The sequence below is a fragment of the Anolis sagrei genome, chromosome 9 (assembly GCF_037176765.1).
Source record: "Anolis sagrei isolate rAnoSag1 chromosome 9, rAnoSag1.mat, whole genome shotgun sequence".
Taxonomy (NCBI): domain Eukaryota; kingdom Metazoa; phylum Chordata; class Lepidosauria; order Squamata; family Dactyloidae; genus Anolis; species Anolis sagrei.
In genome coordinates, this window is record NC_090029.1 from 21,377,654 (window position 1) to 21,396,351 (window position 18,698).

General features: G+C 45.1%; 1 protein-coding gene across 2 annotated transcripts; it reads right to left on the minus strand.

Annotated features, from left to right (window-relative positions):
* Positions 1–834: 834 nt before the first annotated feature.
* On the minus strand, positions 835–17,645 carry LOC132762489 (cytochrome P450 1A5-like). Of its 2 annotated transcripts, none has more exons than XM_060755526.2 (7): positions 17,537–17,645; positions 10,585–11,449; positions 7,145–7,271; positions 6,846–6,935; positions 5,030–5,153; positions 2,880–2,966; positions 835–2,778 (listed from the first exon to the last, which is right to left on the minus strand). In XM_060755526.2, the coding sequence occupies exons 2-7, from the start codon at positions 11,413–11,415 to the stop codon at positions 2,472–2,474; spliced, it is 1,566 nt and encodes a 521-aa protein (XP_060611509.2). In that variant the 5' UTR covers positions 11,416–11,449; positions 17,537–17,645; the 3' UTR covers positions 835–2,471. The 2 variants fall into 2 exon arrangements, with proteins under 2 accessions (XP_060611509.2, XP_060611510.2); XM_060755527.2 differs by lacking the exon at positions 17,537–17,645 and adding an exon at positions 13,433–13,538.
* Between the last annotated feature and the right edge of the window lie 1,053 nt (positions 17,646–18,698).

Below are 18,698 nucleotides of genomic sequence, written 5' to 3' on the forward strand. Positions count from 1 at the left end.
TGTGTCTAGGGCATTGAATGTTTGCAATGTATATGTACATTGTAATCCGCCCTGAGTCCCCTGCGGGGTGAGAAGGGCACAATATAAATACTGGAAATAAATAAATAAATAGAGCTGATGTGGTCTATCCAATACAATTTTCTGAATCAGCACCCCAAATCTAAAGTTGACCAAAAACTGATTCATAACTTTTCTTGGTACTAATGTGGGAGAGTGGTATCTTATCTAAAAAAGGTTGGAAACTACTGGTTTAGGGCTTTATAGGCCAAAGCCAGCACTTTGAATTGTGTTCAGTAGCAAACTGGCAGCCAGCAGAGCTGATGCAACAGGGGGGTTGTATGCTCCCTGTACGTCGCTCCGGTGAGCAACCTGGCTGCCGCCCATTGGGCCATTTGGAGCTTCCGAACAGTCTTCAAAGGCAACCCCACATAGAGTGCATTGCAGTAGTCTATCTGGGATGTAACCAGAGTGTGGATTACTGTGGCCAAGTCAGACTTCTCAAGATCCGTGCACAACTAGCACACAAGTTTTAATTGTGTGAAAGCTCCCTTGGCCACCTCCAAAACCTGGGGTTCCAGGCTCAGTGATGAGTCCAGGAAAACTCCCATGCTGCAAACTGGGGTCTTCAGGGGGGTTGTAATCCCATCCAGCACAGGCTGTAACCCTGTACCCTGTTTGATCTTGCAACTGACCAGGAGGACCTCTGTCTTGTCTGGATTCAGTTTCAAATGGTTCACCCTCATCCAGATCGTCGCAGCTGCCAAGCACCGGGTGTTCAGGATCTGGACAGCCACTAGTTAAAACCTCATGCAAAAAGTCACACATAACATATCATAAAGTTTAGATAATTTATTTATTTTTAAAGATACATTTATTTTTTGTGTGGCGAACTGATTTCAAACGAGAACAGAAAGAAAAAATGGGAAAAAGTGAGAAGGATATATGTACTCAGTTGGTAAAGTAATTTGGGAAATCAGCTCGACTTCTAAGGCTCCAAGCGAAGAGGGGAGAGCGGGTGTGCTTGGCACATGGCAGCGTGGTGCGCATATGTGGGCGAGGGAGAGTGTGTGAGGCTGGAGGGAGGCTCATGTCAGCAAGTCCCCTCAAGGCAGGGGGTTCTGTATGGGAAGATTAATTCAATTCCATGCTTGGTGGAGTTCAGAATGCTCTTTGATTATGGGTGAACTATAAATCCCAGCAACTACAACTCCCAAATGTCAAGGTCAAATTTCCCCAAATACCACCAGTATTCACATTTGAGCATATTGAGTATTTGTGCCAAGTTTGGTCCAGATTCATCATTGTTTGAGTCCACAGTGCTCTCTGGATGTAGGTGAACTTAAACTCCAGAACTCAAGGCCAATGCCCACCAAACTCTTCCAGTGTTACCTGTTCGTTGTGCGAGTTCTGTGTGCCAAGTTTGGTTCAATTCCATTGCTGGTGGAGTTTAGGATGCTCTTTGATTGCAGGTGAACTATAAATCCATGTAACCACAACTCTGAAATGCCAAAGTATATTTCCCCTAAACTCCACCAATATTTACATTTGGGCATCCATGTCAAGTTTGGTCCAGATCCATCATTGTTTGAGTCCACAGTGCCCTCTTGATGTAGATGAACTATAACTCCCAAACTCAAGGTCAATGCCCACCAAAGCCTTCTAGTATTTTCCGTTGGTTATGGGAGTTCTGTGTGCCAAGTTTGGTTCAGTTCCATCATTGGTGGAGTTCAGAATGCTCTTTGATTATAGGTAAACTATAAATCCTAGCAACTACAACTCCCAAATGTCAAGGTCTATTTTCCCCAAACACCACCAATGTTCACATTTTGGCATGTTGAGTATTTGTGCCAAGTTTAGTCCAGATCTATCATTGTTTGAGTCCACAGTGCCTTCTTGATGTAGGTGAACTACAACTCCCAAATTCAAGGTCAATGCCCACCAAACCCTTCCAGTATTAATGTATTGTCGAAGGCTTTCATGGCTGGACTCACTCAGTTCTTGTGGGTTTTTTCGGGCTATATGGCCATGTTCTAGAAGCATTTCTCCTGACGTTTCGCCTGCATCTATGGCAAGCTTCCTCAGAGGTGAGGTCCTTCCAGTATTTTCTGTTGGTCATGAGAGTTCTGTGTGCCAAGTTTGGTCCAATTCCATCATTCGTGGAGTTCAGAATGCTCTTTGTAGGTGAACTATAAATCCCAGCAACTATAATCCCCAAATGACAAAATCATTCCCCACCCCAACCCAACCAATATTCAAATTTGGGTGTATCGGGTATTTGTGCCTAATTTGGTCCAGTGAATAAAAATACATCCTGCATATCAAATCTTTACATTGCGATTCACAAAAGTAGTAAAATTAGTTATGGAGTAGCAACGAAAATAATGTTATGGTTGGGAGTCACCACAACACGAGGAACTGTATTGAAGGGGTCGCGACATTAGGAAGGTTGAGAGACACTGGTCTATAGGGAATCAGTCTGAGCTCTGCCTTGGGACCCGTTCCCTGGCCTGGAGGTTCTCACATTTTTTAGGCTTCATGACGAGTCCGTACTCAGGGGTCATGTTTACACCCTTTCCATCAGACGCTGTGAACTCCAACCGCTGGAGTAAAGTGGTCAGGAAGAGGAAGACCTCCCAACGGGCCAGGTTTTCCCCAATGCACCTCCTTTTCCCCATTCCGAAGTTCATCACCTTCTCGCTCTCCGCTCTGTTGATTTCGGTCCCGTTGGCAGAAAGGAAACGGTCGGGATTGAAGGTGGACGGATCCTCCCAAAGTGTCCTGAAACAGAAAGAGGACACCAGCATGGTCTTAACTTGCGAACGAAGAGCTGCGTATTACAAAGGGACATGGAGATTGTTGTCCACTTGCCCTTCACTTACTCATCATGGTTGACTTGCCACTGGTTGACAAAGACACACAGATCCTTTGGGATGTAGAAGCCATTCAGGGAGGTGTCCTTGGTTGTGCTGGGGTGAAAAGAAGGAATGGAATGATTGGGTTTGATGGAATTTTTGAGGAACTTTGCTCACAAGAGAATGAAAAAGGGAGAAAAACTAGCAGTACGTGTGAAAAAGATCTTGGAGTCCTCGTGGACAACAAGTTAAACATGAGCCAACAATGTGATGTGGCAGCAAAAAAAGCCAATGGGATTTTGGCCTGCATCAATAGGAGCATCGTGTCTAGATCTAAGGAAGTAATGCTACCTCTCTATTCCGCTTTGGTTAGACCACACCTGGAATATTGTGTCCAATTCTGGGCACCACAATTCAAGAGAGATATTGATAAGCTGGAATGTGTCCAGAGGAAGGCGACTAAAATGATTAAGGGTCTGGAGAACAAGCCCTACGAGGAGCGGCTTAGGGAACTGGGCATGTTTAGCCTGAAGAAGAGAAGGCTGAGATGAGATATGATAGCCATGTATAAATATGTGAGAGGAAGCCACAGGGAGGAGGGAGCAAGCTTGTTTTCTGCTTCCTTGGAGACTAGGACACGGAACAATGGCTTCAAACTACAAGAGAGGAGATTCCATCTGAACATTAGGAAGAACTTCCTGACTGTGAGAGCCGTTCAGCAGTGGAACTCTCTGCCCCGGAGTGTGGTGGAGGCTCCTTCTTTGGAAGCTTTTAAACAGAGGCTGGATGGCCATCTCTCAGGGGTGATTTGAATGCAATATTCCTGCTTCTTGGCAGAATGGGGTTGGACTGAATGGCCCATGAGGTCTCTTCCAACTCTTTGATTCTATGATTCTATGAAGAAAAGAAACGCATTTCACCCTTTCTTCTGGCTCCCATGTCAACAAGGGCAGGGAATCCCTCTGGGTTTTAGTCCAGTGTTTCCCAACCTGGGGGTGGGACCCATGGGTGGGGGTCGTGAGGGGGTTTCACAGGGGTCACCAAAGCCCACAAGAAAACATATATTTCTGATGGTCCTGGGAGAGAAGGCTGAAGATCTCTCTGCCTGTCCTTCTCTTCCTTTATTAGAAACAGAGGGCAAATCCTCCCACCAAAAGCCCTCCTTTGCTATCATTGGCTGGCCTCTCTGCCAAGGGGAGGGCTTTTTCTGATATTCCGAGCTGGAAGGGGAGAGCAGGCGTGCTTGGCGCAATGTGGTGTGCATGTGTGGTGAGGGAGAGTGTGCGAGGCTGGAGGGAGGCTCACACCAGCAAGTCCCTTCAAGGCATGGGGATTCTGTATGGGATGTTTGGCCCAATATTATCATTGGTGGGGTTCAGAATGCTCTTGGTTTGTACATGAACTATAAATCCCAGCAACTATAACTACCAAATGTCAACTTCTATTTTCCCGAAACTCCACCACTGTTCAAATTTGAGTATATTGAGTATTTCTGCCAAGTTTGGTCCAGATCCATCATTGTTTGAGTCCACAGTGCTCTCTGAAATGTAGGTGAAGTACAACTCCAAAACTCAAAGTCAATGCCCACCACACCATTCCAGTATTTTCTGTTGGTTGTGGGAGTTCTGTGTCCCAAGGTTGGCAAAATTCCATCATTGGGGAATTTCAGAATGCTCTTTGTTTGTAGGTGAACTATAAATCCCAGCAACTACAACTCCCAAATGACAAAATCAATCCCCCTACCCACCAGGATTCAAATTTGGGCATATTTGTGCCGAATTTGGTCCAGTGAATGAAAATACATCCCACATATCAGATATTTACATTACGATTCATAACAGTAGCAAAACTACAGTAATGAAGTAGCAATGAAGATAATGTTATGGTTGGGGGTCACCACAACACAAGGAACTGGATTAAGGGGGTTGCGGCATTAGGAAGGTTGGAAAATATTGCATTAGACCCTGGATCCACGTTAAATCCAGTTTCTGCCTCCTGCAGAATTCTGGGGCTTGGAGTTTAGGGAGGGGCATTTAAACCCCTCAGCCAGACAGGTCCTGGGACTCACTAAACTCCAAAGCCCAAAATCCTGCAGGAGGCAGAAACTGGATCTAAAGTGGGTCCATGCTCTAGTGTGATGAGGCTGTGAAATCCAAACCTGGGATAAGAAAACTCACCAGTGGGGGATGGTGAAAGGCAAAAAGGAGGAATGTCGGAACACCTCCAGGATGAAGGCTTCAGTATATGGCAACAAAGCCCGGTCTGACAACCTGGGTGTCCTCTCTTTGCCAATGGTCTGGTCTGCAGGGAAGAGAGAAGAGGTGGTTGGCATCAATCATTAGTAAAATAATAACCTGGAATGCTGAAATTTATGTGCACTTAGAAAAGGCAGAGGAACAAGAGGCCCAATTGCCAACATCTGCTAGATAATGGAGGAAGGTAGGGAGTTCCAGAAAAAACATCTATTTCTGCTTTATTGACTATTCTAAAGACTTTCACTGTGTGGATCACAACAAACTGTGCCAAGTCCTTGGTGATATGTATGGGGAGACCAAACCACCTTGCCTATCTGAGGAGTCTGTATAATGACCAAGTAGCAACAGTCAGATTCAGAACTGACCATGGAACAACCGACTGGTTCAAGATTGGGGTAAACTTTTGGTGAAAAAGCGATATATATATATATATATATATATATATATATATGATTGGGAAAGGAGAGTGACAAGGCTGTCTACTCTTCCCCAACCTACTCAATATGTGTGCAGAACACATCATGCGATGTGCGGGGCTTGATGAATCTGAGGATGGAGTTTGAATTGCCAGAGGAAACATTACCAACCTTAGATATGCAGATGACACCACTCTGATGGCCGAAAGTGAGGAGGAGCTGAGGAGCCTTCTCACCAAGGAGAAAGAAGAAAGCGCAAAAGCTGGGTTGCAGTCAAATATCAAACAAACCAAGATGATGGCAACTGGACTGACTGATAACTGGCAAATAGAGGGAGAAAACATGGAGGCAGGGACAGACTTTGTATTTCTAGGAGTGAAGAGAATTACTGCAGATGCAGACTGCAGCCAGGAAGTCAGAAGATGCTTCCTTCTTGGGAGGAGAGCAATGTCCAATCTGGATGAAATAGTGAAGAGTAGAGACATCACACTGGCAATGAAGATCCGCATAGTTAAAGCAATGGTCTTCCCCATAGTAGTCACCTATGGATGTGAGAGCTGGACCATAAGGAAGGCTGAGCGAAGGAAGAGAGACGCTTTTGAACTGTGGTGCTGAAGGAAAGTTCTGAGAGTGCCTTGGACAGCGAGAAGATCCAACCAGTCCATACGTCAGGAAATAAAGCCCAACTGCTCATTGGAGGGAAGGATACTAGAGACAAAGTTGAAGTCCTTTGGCCACATCATGAGAAGAAAGAAAAGCTTGGAGAAGACAATGATGCTGGGGAAAAAGGAAGGAAAAAGGAAGAAGGGCTGACCAATGGCAAGATGGATGGATGGCATCCTTGAAGGGACTGGATTGACTCTGAAGGAGACCCTGGGGGTGGCCACAGCCAACAGGGAGGACCTCTGGCCTGGTCTGGTCCATGAAGTCCCAAGGAGTCAGAAGTGACTGAACGAATAAACAACAAAAAGCAATGCAACAGTTGGGATAAAACTCTGTTAGTGAATTGTTTATATATTGAATTTATGACCTTCGAACTGCTCTGTTATTTTTCTGCTTGGACTCTTTTCTGGTTTATGGCTTCTTGACCTCGGACTGTATATTATTGTGCTTGGGATTCTGAATTTCTTTAAGAGTTGGACACCCGACCTGCATGCATTGGCACTCCCTGGTACGTTGGTCTTGATGCCCGTTGGTCCCTTTGCAGGCTCCCCTCCATAATACACCCCAAAATACGCTCTTGCAAAAAGGGCCAGCGTTAATTCCTCTTAGGAATACCTTTGGTGTGTCCCTAGCAGGATTCTGCCCAACCTGACACTGACCTATTTCTTTTTGAATCTTCTTCTGAATTTCCGGGTAACTGACCAGATACATAAGGCTCCAAGACAGGGCAGACGTCACTGTGTCAAAACCTGTAGGAAAAGTCACACATCATTAACGTGCAAATGTAGATATAGATGATTGTAGACATCTCTGCTTGATATTGTCCAGGTTCACGTCAGAAAGAAATAGACAGCCTTCAGACGCAAGACTCCAGAGGAGAGGTTAAAGAAGACCAGTTCAAATGAGGGAATAGGAACAGATGTGGAACAAAAAATTAAAGTATAGGAAAGAGGCTTACTAGCTCCAACGAGGTCATTCACGAGGTTGACGATTTTCTCTTGAGGGAGCTGGACGCTGCTTTTGGCCAGGAATTTCTTGTCTTGGCTTTGGGCAATCAAGGAATCGGTGATGTCCCGGATGCAGTCCTGGAAAAAAGAGAGCCATTACCTCCTGGTTCTATTCTAGAAATCCCAAACACCTCCTGATACAGATGGGAAATCAAGACTCCTAAAAGCCTAAGGCAGGGATACGTCTCAATTTCAAGAGGACTAAAATTCCCAGCATAGCCAGTTACGAGAAACAGTGGGAGCTGCAGTACAAAAGAAAAGCACAATTGGGTTGTTGTAGGTTTTTCGGGCTGTATGGCCATGTTCTTGAAGCATTCTCTCTTGACGTTTCGCCTGCATCTGTGGCAAGCATCCTCAGAGGTTGTGAGATTGGTTGCAAACTAGGAACATTGGATTTTTATATCTTATACTAGCTGTACCCACCACGCATTGCTGTGGCCAACCTTCCCTACCCTTTCTTTCCTTCCTTCTCTTTTCTTCTTTCCTTCTCTCCTTTCTTCCTTCTCTAAATCTTTCCTTCCTTCCTTTGCTTTTTGTTTCCTCTTTCTTTCTCTCCTTCCTTATTCCCTCTCCCCTCTCTTTCTCTCCTTTCTTCCTTCTCTACCTCCTTCCTTCCTTCCTTCCTTCCTTCCTTCCTTCCTTCCTTCCTTCGCTTTTTGTTTCCATCATTCTTTCTCTCCTTCTTTATTCCCTTCCCCCTTTCTTTCTCTCCTTTCTTCCTTCTCTACCTCTTTCCTTCCTTCCTTCGCTTTTTGTTTCCCTCTTTCTTTCTCTCTTTCCTTATTCCCTTCCCCCTTTCTTTCTCTCATTTCTTCCTTCTCTACCTCTTTCCTTTCTTCCTTCCCTTTTTGTTTCTCTCTTTCTTTCTCTCGTTCCTTATTCCCTTCCCCCTCTCTTTCTCTCCTTTCTTCCTTCCCTTTTTGCTTCCATTCTTCCGTCTCTTTCCTTCTTTCCTTCCCTCCCTCTTTCCTTCCTTTTCTTTTTTCCTTCTCTCCTTTCTCTACCTCTTTCCTTCCTTCCTCTTTCTTTCCTTCCATGCTTCCTTCTCTCTTTCCTTCTTTCTTTCCCTCCCCCTCTTTCTCTCCTTCCTTCCTTCTCTACCTCTTTCCTTTCTTCCTTCGCTTTTTGCTTCCATCCTTCCTTCTCTTTCCTTCCCTCCCTTTCCTTTCTTCCCTTTTCCTTCTCTCCTTTCTCTACCTCTTTACTTCCTTCCTTCCTTCGCTTTTTGTTTCCCTCTTTCTTTCTCTCGTTCCTTATTCCCTCCCCCCCTCTCTCCTTTCTTCCTTCTCTACCTCTTTTCTTCCATCCTTTGCTTTTTGCTTCCATCCTTCCTTCTCTTTCCTTCCCTCCCTCTTTCCTTCCTTCCCTTTTTCCTTCTCTCCTTTCTCTATCTCTTTTCTTCCTCCCTTAGCTCTTTCCGTCCATGCTTCCTTCTCTCTTTCCTTCTTTCTTCCCCCTTTCTCTCCTTCCTTCCTTCCTTCCTTTCTCCCTTCCTCCCCTCCCCTCCCTTCCCTTTTTTTCCTATATTGCCATTTAACTTTTCATCATATAGCTTTTGGGGTTTTTTAAGTCCTTTCCACTTTTTTTAGAGGGGGGAGGGGTCATGAGTGATGGTCACTCCTTGGGTTAGTAGGTGTCTAGTGGACAAATTTGTTGCCAATTCGTCCAGTGGTTTTTGACTTCTGTTAATCCCGCAAACGAACATTACATTTTTATGGGAACTTTATGGGGAACTTTTGCACAATTAAAACTTGTGTGCCAGTTGTGCTCATACTTTAGGAAGTCTGACCTAGCCACGGAGGTCCACACTCTGGTTACATCCCGTATAGACTACTGCATGCGCTCTACATGAGGTTGTCTTTGAAGACTGTTTGGAAGCTTCAACTTGTCCAACGAGCGGCAGTCTGGTTGCTCACTGGAGTGGCACTCAGGGAGCATACAACCCCCCTGTTACGTCAGCTCCACTGGCTGCCAGTTTGCTACTAAACACAATGTAAATTACTGGCTTTATCCCAGCGTTTCTCAACTTGGGGGTCGGGACCCTTGGCGGGGGTCATGAGGTGGTGCCAGAGGGGTTGCCAAAGACCATCAGAAAACACAGTATTTTGTGTTGGTCATGGGGATTCTTTGTGGGAAGTTTGGCCTACTTACATCACTAGTGGGGTTCAGAATGCTCTTTGATTGTAGGTGAACTATAAATCCCAGCAACTACAACTCCCAAATTTCAAGGTCTATTTTCCCCAATCTCCACCAGTGTTCACAACTGGGCATACTGAGTACTCGTGCCAAGTCTGGTCCAGATCCATCATTGTTTGAGTCCACAGTGCTCTCTGGATATAGGTGAACTACAACCCAAAAACTCAAAGTCAATGCCCACCAAATCCTTCCAGTATTTTCTGTTGATCATGGGAGTTCTGTGTGTCAAGTTTGGTTCATTACCATTGTCGGTGGAGTTCAGAATGCTCTTTGATTGTAGGTGAACTATACATCCCAGCAGCTACAACTCCCAAATGCCGAGGTCTATTTCCCTAAACTCCTCCACTGTTCACATTTGGGATTCAGTATTTGTTTGGTCCAGATCCATCATTGTTTGAGTCCACAGTGCTCTCTGGATATAAGTAAACTACAACTCCCAAACTTAAGGTCAATAATCACCAAACCCTTCCCGTATTTTCTGATCATGAAAGTTCTGTGTGGCCAAGTTTGGTTCTATTCCCTAACCCTAATCCTAATCCTAACCCCTGCGCTGCCTCTCTGCACCATTTTATTTCCAAAATCACCAGCCAAGGCCACAGCAACATGTGGCCGAGTACAGCTAGCAAACAAATAAATATTTTAACAACAATATTATGGTAGGAGCCCCCGGGTTAAAGCACTGAGCTGCTAAGTTTGTTGACTGTAAAGGTTGCAGGTTCAAATCCGGGGAGCAGCGTGAGCTTCTGCCGTCAGCCCCAGCTTCTGCCAAACTAACAGATCGAAAACATGTAAATGTGAGTACATCAATAGGTACCACTCCGGCGGGAAGGTAAGGGCACTCCATGCAGTCATGCCGGCCACATGACCTTGGAGGTGTCTACGGACAATGCCAGCTCTTCGGCTTAGAAATGGAGATGAGCACCAACCCCCAGAGTCCGACATGACTGGACTTGATGTCAGGGGAAAACCTTTACCTATTATGGTATGGTATGGGTATGGTCTGGGTCCCGGAGGAGGGTGACACCATATCTAACTGCCAATCACTCTTGCAAGTTCTTTCTAATGTTGAGGTGGAATGTCTTTTTTTGTAACGTGAGCCCTTTAGTTCATGTCCTATGTTCTGGAGCAGCATTTCCAAAGAGATGTTATGTGGCAGAACAAGAAACGTCAGCCCTAGAAGCTTCCAACCCTTTACCTTGTTGAATGACTCATAGTGTTTGTTGACATTCTTCTGTAGGAAAGCCTGGAAGTTCACGACTAAGACCTTAAACTTCTTCATCAGTGGGTTCGGCAGGTACTGGAGCACTGGGATGAAATCAGCCAGGTTGCCCAACCCAGCCACCTTATCAGCTTCGTCCATCAGGTGGATGATGCCGAGCAATTCCTCGTCGTCGTGACTGTAGCGCTTGCCAAAAGTGATGGCGCAAATGATGTTGACCACAGAGATTGCCATGTACTGGTAAGGTTCAAACCGGCCCTTTTCCTTCATCACCTGGAGCAACTTGGTGACCAAATAGCTGGCTTCTTGGGTGGCATGTTCCTCCACAATGCAACTAGAGGCCGAGGTGAGGCTGGGAGCACTGGAGAAGGACTTCAAGGCGTTCTGGGCAACTTTCTTGCGAACTCTCCACACGGCCTCCGAATCCCTCCCAAACGTTAAGCTCTGACCTTCGGCAATCATGCTGAAAGTATAGAGGTCGGGCCGTGCCATGAACTCCTCCCCTTGCTTCACCAAGGCCTGCTTGATGGTCTCCAGACCACTCAGGACCAGCACTGGTCTCATCCCGATGTGCACTTGCATGACATCTCCATATTTCCTTCTCATCCGACTGAAACTTAAGTGGGGGTTCTTGCCCATTTCTACTATGTTGCCAATCAGGGGGTATGCCACCGGTCCCGGGAGTCTCTTCAGCCCAGGGGGTGTTCGCTTCCAAAATGATCTAGTGATGCTGAAGACCAGGAAAAACACAACCAATGCAATAAGGGCCTCGGCCACTGAGATGATGTTCCCATTTCCCACAAACATGGTTGCAATGTTTTCAGGACCTGAAATCTAATCACTGTTGGGAAGAAAAGTAAAGGACACAGATAGTGAGTCGAGAGAACCTGTTGAGATATCTTCTACCTAAGATATTGGTTATCACCAAGTGTGGCTCTGAGACCATCACAAATGGTGGTCCTTCAGACCAGTGGTTCTCAACCTTTGGACCTCCAGGTGTTTTGGATTTCAACTCCCAGAAAGTTGAAGTCCAGCTGTTATGAATCCAAAACACCTGAAGCACCAAAGGTTGAGAACCATTGGTTCAGATATTGTTGGACTCCAGTTCCATCAGCCCTACCAACAGGATGAAGAATGGTGAGGAATAATGGGAATCATCTTTCATCACCATCTGTAGGACCATTGTTTCCTTATCCTTGTGCTGTTAAACAGCAATTAATTTGCTATCACTAACAAAGGTTAGAAAATGAAGTATTTGCATAGAATTAGCTGACGAGTAGAAAATGGAATGGGCAATTCCATTCCATTGTCATTGCTGACCACGCCTTCCTTTTAATATGGCTTCATGTATCCGTATGAAGTCCAAGAATATATCTCCCATGAATGCGGGGGTTGTGCTGTATAGTCGAACTGCCACAGTGGTTCTCAACCTGTGGGTCCCCAGATGTTTTGGTCTTCAACTCCTAGAAATCCTAACAGCCAGGCATGTAGCCAGGGGGGAGGGGGTTTGGGGGGCTTTAGCCCCCCCCCCCCGAAATTCTCATGGTGGTCCATGAGAAGACCTTACTGGTACATTATTTAAACTGTTATGTTTATTCATATCATGATCTCATCACCATGCTCAATATATCCCATATGCATGGGGGTATTGGGTAATGATACAAAAGGTTTGCTAAGGTAGACCCTCTTTCACTCGGACTCAGCCCCCCCCCCCCAAATCAAACTCAGCTCCCCCTGAAACAAAATCGTGGCTACGTGCCTGCTAACAGCTGATAAACCGGCTGGGGTTTATGGGAGTTGTAGGGGGCGCACAGGTTGAGGACCACTGATCTAGATCTATATTATGAGCTTAGGAGGCCCTCAATGACCATCTAGAACAGTGGTTCTCAACCTGTGGGTCCCCAGATATTTTGGCCTTCAACTTCCAGAAATCCTAACAGCTGCTAAACTGGCTGGGATTTTTGGGAGTTGTAGGCCAAAACACCTGGGGGCCTACAGGTTGAGAACTACTGATCCATCACACTTGCAATTTGTGGATTTCATTATTCATGGATTTGATTCAAAAATATTCTCCCAAGGAATCTCTAGGTCCTCCAGTGTCAGTATATGGCCAATGTTCTCCAACTATGCAGGAAGACATACAGATTTTTGGAAGAGAACATCTTTGTGAGAACCTCTAGGTCATTGATTCCCAACCTGTGGGTCCCCAGTTGTTTTGGCCTTCAACTCCCAGAAATCCTAACAGCTGCTAAACCGGCTGGGATTTTTGGGAGTTGTAGGCCAAAACACTTGGGGGCCTACAGGTTGAGAACTACTAATCCATCACATTTGCAATTTGTGGATTTCATTATTCATGGATGTGATTCAAAAATATTCTCCCTAGGAATCTCTAGGTCCTCCAATGTCAGTATATGGCCAATGTTCTCCAACCATGCAGGAAGGTCTACAGATTTTTGGAAGAGAACATCTTTGTGAGAACCTCTAGGTCAGTGGTTCCCAACCTGTGGGTTCCCAGATGTTTTGGCCTTCAACTCCCAGAAATCCTAACAGCTGGTAAACTGGCTGGGCTTTCTGGGAGTTGTAGGCCAAAACATCCAGGGATCCACAGATTAGAACCACTGCTCTAGGTCATTCCAATGCCATGTTATGGTCAAGCTTCCAGCAAAAGTTGACCACATATTGTTCTTGAAGGCCTGGAAGTTCCTAGAGAGATGTCCTAAAATAGCAACCTCCATATATCCCTTTAAAAACTTTCAAACAGGTCCTGTGGCCCTAACCTCATAGAATGTGGAGGGTCACCTGTACTTCTGCAAGACATTATTACCTGCAATTCAATAGCTCACCACAGGGGGCAGTGTCTATACATCTTCCAGCTTTGCTGACCATTATGTAAACAGCTGATAGAAAGCTTTAGGATTGCTTAGGATCACTCTTTTCTCCCAGAGCTGGAAGCTGAAGTGGGACATTGGTGGCCCTCCAGGTGTTGTTAGTCTAGAACTCCCATAAGCCTACCTGTCATGGCCAATGGAAAAAGAATATTATCTTAATCAGTGGAGTAAGGATAATGGGATTTGTAGTCTGACAACATCCAAGGGAGGGGTGCAGAAGAGGGTCCAGGTTAGGTAACCCCCATAAAGCCTACCTGTCATGGCCAATGGAAAAAGAATACTTTGGTTAGACCACATCTGCTTTGGTTAGACCACATCTGGAATATTGTGTCCAATTCTGGGCACCACAATTCAAGAGAGATATTGACAAGCTGGAATGTGTCCAGAGGAGGGCGACTAAAATAATCAAGGGTCTGGAGAACAAGCCCTATGAGGAGCAGCTTAGGGAACTGGGCATGTTTAGCCTGAAGAAGAGAAGGCTGAGAGGAGATATGATAGCCATGTATAAATATGTGAGAGGAAGCCACAGGGAGGAGGGAGCAAGCTTGTTTTCTGCTTCCTTGGAGACTAGGACGCGGAACAATGGCTTCAAACTACAAGGGAGGAGATTCCATTTGAACATTAGGAAGAACTTCCTGACTGTGAGAGCCGTTCAGCAGTGGAACTCTCTGCCCTGGAGTGTGGTGGAGGCTCCTTCTTTGGAAGCTTTTAAGCAGAGGCTGGATGGCCATTTGTCAGGGGTGATTTGAATGCAATATTCCTGCTTCTTGGCAGGGGGTTGGACTGGATGGCCCATGAGGTCTCTTCCAACTCTTTGATTCTATGATTCTATGATTCTATGAATACTATTTTGATCAGTGGAGTAAGGATAATGGGATTTGTGGTCTGACAACATCCAAGGGAGGGGTGAAGAAGAGTGTCCAGGTTAGGTAACCCCCATAAAGCCTACCTGTCATGGCCAATGGAAAAAGAATATTATCTTGATGGAGTGGAGTAAGGATAATGGGATTTGTAGTCTGACAGCATCCAAGGGAAGGGATGCAGAAGAGGGTCCAGGTTAGGTAAATGAGACCCCCCAACAAAGTGGAAAAAGGTGAAAGAGAAACAACTGACATGGACCTTCGACAACACTGGATGTTTTCAATTTTGCAGATTTGATTATTCATGGGTTTGATCTAAAATGTTCTCTCTAAGGATGTCTCGTTCCTCCAGTTTGCCTCCATGGTCAACGTCCTCCAATTATGCTACAGGACCTAGGCATTTCCAGGGAGGACACCTCTCCATGAATTTCCAGGTGGCCCAGTGCTTCCAATCATAGTTGACCATGGACAGAGTCATGAGGGGAGACCTTGAATCCCTAGAGAAGCGTTCTCTTAGGTAAAATCATAGCAATTTCTTAAGTCATAACTGTTGGCTTCCATCAGGGTCCTAACTTCAGAGAACGTGGAAGGCTGACTGTATTCCAACTGTATTTAGAATTAACTCTCATTCCATTCAGTTGGATTTATTTCCTGGTTAGTGGGTATGAAGTCAAAATTTAGATTTCTGAGGATCGCGGATATCGAGGACCTGTGCCTGGTGAGGCTCGCTAACCACCAAAGTTCCAAGAAGAAGTTAGGACTCACCCTTTGAAAGCAAACAACAGAGGTTTTGTTCCATCTGCAGATTGGATGCAATGTACAGCAGTGAGTGCCAAAATGTACAAGCCTAAATGTACTGTGATGTGCAACTATTTTTATACAGTAACAATTCCAATTTCTAACATTGTCTAAGTTTGATTTTTCCCTCCCTTCTCCCTGACTGCCTGGGCACTGGAAGCCAATTGGCACCGCTCTGGATCCCACTCACACGTGCACTGGTTCAAACCAGCACATCAGTGGGGCCAGTTAACAAAATATATATACCGTATTTGTGTGTGTAGGATTTGGTCTTGTGGGTTGTAGGGTCACAGGGACCCGTCGGATAGTGAGGAATGGCTCCATTTGGCTGTGTGTACTTGGCGTACTTGATGTGCTATACATCCTGAAAGTTGGAGTGTGTTTCGCAACAGGTACAGGTCAGCAGTTTTAGAAAATGAGAAAGCCTAAGACCGCATTTCTCAACCTGTAGGTTGCAAAGATGGTGTCAGAGGGGTCACCAAAAGACCATAGGAAAACACAGTATTTTATATTGGTCATTGGGATGCTGTGTGGGAAATTTGGTCCAATTCCATCTTTGGTGGGTGCAGAATGCTCTTTGGTTGAAGGCGAACTATAAATCTCAGCAACTACAACTCTCAAAAGTCAAAATCTAATTTCCTCAAACTCCACCAGTGTTCACATTTGGGCATATTGAGTATTCGTGTAGAGTTTGGTCGAGATCCATCACTGTTTGAGTCCACAGGGCTCTCTGGATGTAGGTGAACTACAACTCCAAAACTCAAGGTCAATGACCACCAAAGCTTTCCAATATTTTCTATTGGTCAAACTGGGTGCCAAGTTTGGTTCAATTCCAACGTTGGTGGAGTGTAGAATGCTCTTTGATTGTAGGCGAACTATAAATCTCAGCAAGTACAACTCCCAAATGACAAAATCAACCCCTCCCCACTAGTATTCCAATTTGGGCGTATTGGATATTTGTGCCAAATTTGGTCCAGTGAATGAAAATACATCCTGCATATCAAATATTTACATTACAGTTCATGACAGTAGCAAAATTACAGTTATGAAATAGCAACGAAAATAATGTTATGGGTTGTAGATTTTTCGGGCTATATGGCCATGTTCTAGGAGCATTCTCTCCTGACGTTTCGCTTGCATCTATGGCAGTGTTTCTCAACCTTCCTAATGCGCGATCCCTTAATACAGTTCCGTGTGTTGTGGTGACCCCCAACCACAAAATTATTTTCATTGCTACTTCACAACTGTAATTTTGCTACTGTTATGAATCATCATATAAATATCTGATATGCAGGATGTATTTGATACAAATACACAATATGCCCAAATTTGAATACTGGTGGGGGGTTTTTTTTGGGGGGGGGGAGATAATTGATTTTGTCATTTGGAAGTTGTTGTTCCTAGGATTTATAGTTAACCTACAATCAAAGAGCATTCTAACCTCCACCAATGAGGGAACTGAGCCAAACTTGGCACACAGAACTCCTGTGACCAACAGAAAATACTGGAAGGGTTTGGTGGGCATTGACCTTGAGTTTGGGAGTTGTAGTTCACCTATATCCAGAGAGCACTGTGGACTCAAACAATGATGGATCTGGATCAAACTTGGCATGGATACTCAATGTGCCCAAATGTGAACACTGGTGGAGACCTTGACATTTGGAAGTTGTAGTTGCTGGGATTTATAGTTCACTTAAAGAGCATTCTGAACCCCAGCAACGATAGAATTGGGCCAAATTTCCCACATGGAACCCTCATAGCCAACAGAAAACACTGTGTCTTTTGATGGTCTTTGGTGACCCCTCTGACATCTCCTCACGACCCCCCCCCCAAGGGGTCCCGACCTCCAGGTTGAGAAACGCTGATCTATGGTAAGCATTCATTAGAACATGGCCATATAAACCGAAAAACCTACAACAATCCAGTGATTTCAGTCATGAAAGCCTTCGACAGTACAATATTGTTGTGGTTGTGGGTCACCATAACACAAGGGACTGTTTTAAGTGATCTCGGCATTAGGAAGGTTGAGAAACACTGACCTAAGATCATTAGTAGCTAATCCCTTCCATCCCTACGTCAAGACACAAAACATGTTGAGTCCATTATGAAGCAAGAGGTAAGAGAAGATCACAAATAATAAAAAAAATACAGTGTGATAAATGGCCATCCCGATTCACAACACACACCTTTTTCAGCTAACTCAGACTCCTAGTAGGGCTTAATTTCTCGGTGCACATGGAGGCGCTCTCATGGTAAACATTGCCCTGGTGTACTTTCACCCCTCTCTCATACCACAATTTCAGAAACAGGTCCTGAACCTGATTGATCGTGCTTGGAAAGAACCCCAGGCGAGGAAATGGTCTGCAGCTAGCGTCCACTTACCTGTCGGTTCCACTCGCTTGGCTGTGCTCAACAGATAAAAAGCCGTCTCCAAGCATGGACATGTTTATGAGTCCAGAGGGATCACGTGAAGGTCTCTCCTGGCATTTCAGGGACTTTTGCAAAACCGGATTGGCTCAGCTCAAAAGAATCATAAAAGCCAAATTGCGTCGGGCTATCAGGTAGATCACAACCAGCTGGACTGTTTGTTTTGGAAAAGGAACAATGCAAAACCTGACTTGAATCTTGCTTAAGAGGGGACAGTGGGGAACATAATAGCAACACTTGGGTTGCTGTAGGTTTCTCGGGCTATATGGCCATGTTCTAGAAGCACTCTCTCCTGACGTTTCGCCTGCATCTATGGCTAAAGGCATCCTCAAAGGCTGTGAGGTCTGTTGGAAACTAGGAAAATTGGGTTTATATATCTGTGGAATAGGAGCCCCCGGTGGCACAGTGGGTTAGACTGAAGACTGACAGAGGACTGAAGACTGACAGATCACAGGTTCGAATCCAGGGAGAGGCGGGTGAGCTCCCTCTATCAGCTCCAGCCTCCCACAAGGATGATAAAAACATCAAATCATCCAGGCGTCCCCTGGGCAACGTCCTTGCAGATGGCCAGTTCTCTCACACCAGGAGTCACTCCTGACACGACAAAAAAATATATATCTGTGGAATAATGTCCAGAGTGGGAGAAAGAACTCTTGTCTGTTGGAGGCAGGTGTGAATGTTTCAACTGGCACCTTGATTAGCTTTTGATGGCCTGACAGCTTTTAGGTGTGGCTTGTTTCTGCCTGGGAATCCTTTGTTGAGAGGTGATTAGCTGTCCCTGATTGTTTCTTGTTTGGAGTTCCCCTGTGCTTGAATGTTGTTCTTTATTTGCTGTTATAAATTTAGATTTTTTTTTAATACTGGCAGCCAGATTTTGTTCATTTTCATGGTTTTTTCCTTTCTGTTGAAATCGTCCACATACTTGTGGATTTTGTGTGGGGGTGTCAGAGGAGTCGCCAAAGACCATCAGAAAACAGTATTTTTTGTTGGTCATGGGGGTTCTGTGGGGGAACTTTGGCCCAATTCTATCGTTGATGGAGTTCAGAATGCTCTTTGATTGTAATTGAACTATAAATCCCAGCAACTATAACTCCCAAATGTCAAGGACTATTTTCCC